This window comes from Erpetoichthys calabaricus, chromosome 5 (genome assembly GCF_900747795.2).
Source record: "Erpetoichthys calabaricus chromosome 5, fErpCal1.3, whole genome shotgun sequence".
Lineage (NCBI taxonomy): Eukaryota > Metazoa > Chordata > Cladistia > Polypteriformes > Polypteridae > Erpetoichthys > Erpetoichthys calabaricus.
Genome location: NC_041398.2, coordinates 212,011,180 through 212,016,947, shown reverse-complemented (window position 1 = coordinate 212,016,947; position 5,768 = coordinate 212,011,180). Strand labels below are relative to the sequence as shown.

General features: G+C 37.0%; 1 protein-coding gene across 1 annotated transcript; it reads right to left on the bottom strand.

The window, feature by feature from the left end:
- Nucleotides 1-864: 864 nt before the first annotated feature.
- On the bottom strand, nucleotides 865-4,591 carry LOC114652876 (tigger transposable element-derived protein 4-like). The gene is made up of 2 exons (XM_051928581.1): nucleotides 2,769-4,591; nucleotides 865-913 (listed from the first exon to the last, which is right to left on the bottom strand). Exons 1-2 carry the CDS (start codon nucleotides 4,280-4,282, stop codon nucleotides 865-867), a joined length of 1,563 nt encoding a protein of 520 aa, XP_051784541.1. The 5' UTR covers nucleotides 4,283-4,591.
- Between the last annotated feature and the right edge of the window lie 1,177 nt (nucleotides 4,592-5,768).

Here is a 5,768-nt window from a genome sequence, read left to right as displayed (position 1 = left end):
AACTACAAGCTCTGAATAAAATATACAGTATGTACCAAGCCATGCTAAACTTGTTGCTTCACAGCCACAGCACTCCAATTTTGTAAACATACTGAAATTTATATATTATTTTGAATTAAAATGTTTATCTGTGCGAATGAAAACACCTACAGCTCCTGGTGGCATACTATTTTGATGCATTGGATTTACTAACAGGGCATCCACACCGGGCATGAATCATCCATCACCACCTGCATCACTGAGCAGTAAGACTTGTAGTGGTATGGTATGACAGTGACTGTAATCAACAAATTATACTTTTGAAGGACAGATACACACGTGAAACCTATAAATTTGATGTTTTTTATTATAATAAATTTAACATAAGAAAGTTATTAATCAACCTACTTATTTGGTAAACATAATTACCATACTAAAAATGGACTATGTTGCTTTCTAAGGCATACAGTAGTAGGAAAAGGTCCAATGAAGTAGAACACAAAGTCTTTCAGAAGAAACAGGAGCTACATTACATGTGTTGTTAAGCAAACAAGATTCAGCATGTAAACCATACACAGAATATTAGCGTTGAAAAGGAATATAATGTAAGATGCCACTATGAACTGCACCATTCTAAATATAAACAGTACTTAGGTAAAATATGAGTAGATAAAATCGAGAGGTTTTAAATCTACATTTAATAAACATCAAAGTTCATAAAGACAGTGAGGCAGTGGTCAAAGCTCTCTACTGTATGTTGTTGTAGAACTAGTAGCCAAACACTTGACATGCTTCGCTGAAGGTGAATTCACAAAGAAGTGCATGGTAAAATGAGCTGAAATTCTTTGCCTTGAAAAAGTTACATTTTTTCAGAATATTTCTTTGTCAAGAATCACTGTCACTGAAATGATTGATGAAATGGCAGCTGACATAACTGGACAAGTAATTGAAAAAGTTCAAAATTGCTTCACATTTTCCATTGCAGCTGACTCGAGTACTGATGTAAGTGGTTTGGCTCAGTAAACTGTCTTTATTTGTGCATGTGATGTAAATCTTAAGATGACTGAAAACATGCTTGATCTTTTTACTCTTCATAATAATGACAGGTGAAGACATTCTCAAGAAAGTAAGTGAGATTTTGGAAAATTTTTTATTGTCAAAATGAATATATAGGGTTACATATGGATTTCCTGCAATGACAGGAAAAACTTTTGGACTTGTAACTGGGTTATGGGCTAAGCAGGTTTGAAATTACTCCTGACTGTAAGTTCCACCATGTTCGCCATATTATACAACAAGAAGTGTTGTGCTCAAAAGCTGTAAAAATGGGGCATGTGCTAACTTTTTTTTTTAAAAAAAGGGTAAATTTCATATATTCACATGGACTGAATAAACATCAGTTTTATTCTTTACTTCTTGAAACAAGAATTGAATTTGAAGGTTTGCCATACCATACAGAGGTTTGTTGGATTTCTTGTCATAATGTTCTGAAGTGGTTTCGGCTACTACATCAAGAAATTAGTGTTTTTAGAAATGAAAGGACGGTCACTAGATAAACTTGATGACAGCAGCTGGCTTCAGAATTTGGAACTCATAATAAACATTAAGGGACATTTAAACGACTTGAATTTAAAACTTCAGAGGTGAGATCAGATTGTGGCAATATTGCACGACTGTGTTATGGCTTTTAAAGTAAACTTCAGCCTTTGAGAAAGGCAGCTGAAAAGTTGTAATTTGACTAATTTTCCTACATGTCAGAATTATTCAGTCATACCAGTGCTTCAGGTTTTTGCCACTATTTTTCCAATGAAAATGAGATACGTTTTGACTTTGAAAGACAATTTGAAAATTTCAGTCCTTGTGAAGATGATTTCTCCTTATATAGCATTCCATTTTATTTTGATGTTGAGAAGGCAAAGTGACATAGTACTGAAGTAAACATTTGGTGGCACTGGGATTCTTGATTTTTATTCTTACTTGTCAAACCACTTTGTTGAAATGAGTATATTTATTGCAAAAATCTTAGCAATGCTTACTAGTAATCTATTTTCTGTCCTGGAGGCAAATAAAGCTTCACAAAGACCGACAGCTGAGCACTTATCATCTGTACTGAAAATTACACAAAATCATACCCCTGACATTGACAAACGTCTTTCACACAAAAAATGTAAAATTTCTGGCATATAAAATTAGGTTTTCTTTGAGTCTTCGGCAACAATTTTATTTTTAAACTAAATGTATGCTTATTGCCCCGTGGTGGGCTGGCGCCCTGCCCAGGGTTTGTTTCCTGCCTTGCACCCTGTGTTGGCTGGGATTGGCTCTAGCAGACCCCCGTGACCCTGTAATTAGGATATAGCGGGTTGGATAATGTATGGATGGATGGATGTACAGTATGCTTATTATTGATTTTGCTGTTTTTCTTGTTTAATGAACATCTGAATAATAAAATTGAAAAAATATAAAATGTATTTATTTCCTTTACTTTAATATTATACATACAGTGAAAATCGTTTAACACGAAACTGAGGGGACTGAAATATTTTTTCATGTTAAAAGAATTTTGTGTTAAAGTATATTACAACAAAAAACATACAGTATATTCAACAAAATTAAGTTTATTAGAGTACATTTTATTTACATAGATATGTATATATGCATGTATTTAATAAAAATCAATGAAACAAAAACATTCACAAGAACTTAATGAAATTTAATACAAAATTTTCAAGTTTTTTGAAAAACAAAACATTTATTGAGTTTTTGGAAAATAATCTGATATTTTTCTTTGCATTGTCTTTTTTAGCATCAAATTGTCAACAAATTGTTCGATGTCATCCATTTTGTTATTCATTTCATCATTGGAATGTGCGTCTAAATAACTGAGCATACTTTTCATGATGTTCCTCATTTCGGATGACGTGGGAACAGGAGCTGCATTATTCATTTCATTTTCGTCGTCGGAATCTGCATCAATGATATTTTTTGAGCTTTGAACAAACTCCAAAATGTCTTTGTCTGCCATAATTGGGGCTGTACACACATTATCATCATCTACTGCAACGAATTCTTCCGATGATACAGTAGGACAGTCCAATAATACAGAAACTTTCTCAAACATTTCATTAAGTGTCGGCTCAGTTTCAATATCCTCCTTCTCCATTTCTTTTGGCGCCAAAGAATCTGATACTTTTGAGAATCCTGCATGACGAAAACAATTTTCAATCGTCCTTGGAGTCACTGAATTCCATGCAGAGTGCAACATATGAAGAGCATCTAATAAATTGATCGAGAAATCTTCATTTGCTTCGATTGCGAGTAAATATTTTCGAAGCAATTGCTTCCGGTAGAAAAATTTCATGTTTTGTATAATCCCTTGATCACAAGGCTGCAAGACACTTGTTGTATTTGGAGGCAAAAAGATAAGCTTTATAGCTTTCAATACAACGTTGGGGTGAGCCGGACAATTATCAATTATCATTGCAACCTTACGCTTTTCTCGAAAGAATCGCTCATCTAACTTTACGATCCAATCGGTGAACATCGTAGCTATCTTCCATGCCTTTTTGTTTGCTGTATATTCGACTGGTAATGTTCTTACATTCTTAAAACACCACGATTTCAAACTTTTGCCAATAACAAATAGGGGTAGTTTTTCAGAACCATCCGAATTGCATCCTACCAATACCGTAATCCGTTCTTTAGACAGTTTCCCCCCTGAACACGATTGTCCCTTAAACAATAAAGTTTTATTGGGTAAGCAGCGGTAAAATAACCCAGTTTCGTCCGCGTTGAAGACATCTTTCGCTTCATATTCTTCAAGTATCGAAGGCAACGTAGACTGAAACCAATTTGCTGTCATGGTCAGTAAAACTTGATTAGCTTCACCGCAAACATTTTTTAGTACTATGTCATTTCTTTTCTTGAAACGTTCCAACCATTCTGGATTTGCAGAAAATGTAATACCCATTTGTTTAGCAAGTTCATTGCTTCTTTCTAGCATTAAAGGTCCTGATATGGGAGCATTCTGAGATCTCGCTTGTTTGAACCAAACAAGTAAAGCCGTCTCTAAATCCTCGTGCTTGGCCGTTCTCATCCGTTTTCGCTCTGGCTCAAACTTACTCCGTTCAAACATTTCAGTAATTTGCTCTCTTTTTTTAATTATTGTTGATAATGTAGAGTTAGCAATATCAAAATCTTTACAGATTTCCGTTTTCGTCTTCTGTTTTTGATCAACAGCCTTAAGAAGCTCCATCTTCATTTTAAGCGAAATAGCAGTTTGCTTTCCCCCTGAGCTCTTTGCCATTGTGCTCGTAAAAAAATTCTTCTAAAATAGAAAAAAAAACGCGAACCAAACTCACTGATTTTTACTCACACTGCGATGTACTCGTCACCAAATTCCAAAGCCAACTGATGAGAGATGAGATGGTTTTGTGTGGCGTTTGTAGGGGTGGAGGGTGAAAGTAGCTTAGATAAACAAAATTGGCTCGTGTCACAGGCTATTCCAAGGGTATTTCAAAGCCAAGTTAGCCTCCTTTCTACGAAACATGTGAAACAACCTCTCTTTCATTTCACACCCCTCTTAAATCTCACCTGCGTGGCTGGTGTTTTCCGTATTTTGTTCATTCCCAGAAGGGAAATCTTTTCGTGTTAAGCGATTTTCGTTTCGTTTTAAGAGAAAAAAATGCATGAAAATACATAGTAGTAGTTTGTCGGGACCGTTGTATTATTTCGTGTTAACCGATATTTCGTCTTAAGTGTTTTCGCGTTAAACGTATTTCACTGCATATTTATAATTTAACATTCAATTCATACAGATACATATACTACATATACATTGTGATGGATGGCCAGGGATCATGCCCTACCAGGAGACCTGGAGGAGGGCAATTTATATACTTCGGGACATGTGAAGGCAGCCCCCCAGTGTTGTATCATGGCCATGGGCTTGGAGCTTAGAAGCTCAAACCTGTTCAGGTTCCGTGGCCAACACCAGGGGACGCCTGGACAGCTCCAGAAACAAGGTCTTCAGCACTTCTGCCACACCTGGAAGTGCTGCTGGAAGTTAATCGGGAAGCACCTGGAGCACATCCGGGTGCACTATAAAAGGGGCCGCCTCAATCCATTCAGGGAGCCAGAGTCAGGTGGTAGAGGAGAGGAGTAGAGGCGGCAGAAGACTTGAGAGAAAGAGGAAAGTAAAGGGCTGAGCAATTATTGTGGGTTGGTACACTGTGTGCTGTGTGTGCAGAAGAAAATAATAAATTGAGTGTGCTTTTTGGACATTGTTGGTCTATGTGTCTGTCTGTGATCCGGGCTTCTTTTGCAACATATATGCATAATACCTAGACAGGAGGACAAAACAGCAGAGCAGTGGAGAAAGACTCCTGTTTTGGAATAAGGTTAATCCCCATCTCCTAGATGACATCATCCTAGGATTGCAGGGCATGATGGGAGTTGGAGTGCCGTGAGTCTGCTCTGCTGGGTCCCATGGGTGTCGGCAGGGGGTGCTGTGGGGACTCATGATCCCTGTTCTTCAGGAGTTCCGCTTGACCCAATGGGTTAAATCCTGTCTGACTGATAGGCAAAAGATGGTTAGTCTTGGCAACAGCAGATCCAGATCAGTGCCAGTCAAACAAAGAGTGATCTCATTAGATCTTTTCCTGATGCAAGGAATCTTGGTGTCATTTTTGATTCCTTTCTTTCTTATTCTACCCATATAAACCACATTAACAAACTTTCTTACTTTCATCTCCAAAACATATGCTGTGTTTGCTCATTGCTCTCCTTTTCTA

Excerpts from the sequence above, each read along its gene's own strand:
- LOC114652876 (XM_051928581.1), bottom strand. The coding sequence starts at position 4,282 with ATGGCAAAGAGCTCAGGGGGAAAGCAAACTGCTATTTCGCTTAAAATG. Across the intron at positions 914-2,768 it reads TTGATGCTAAAAAAGACAAT|TTATGTCAGCTGCCATTTCA; the intron begins GCAAAGAAAAAT and ends TTACTTGTCCAG.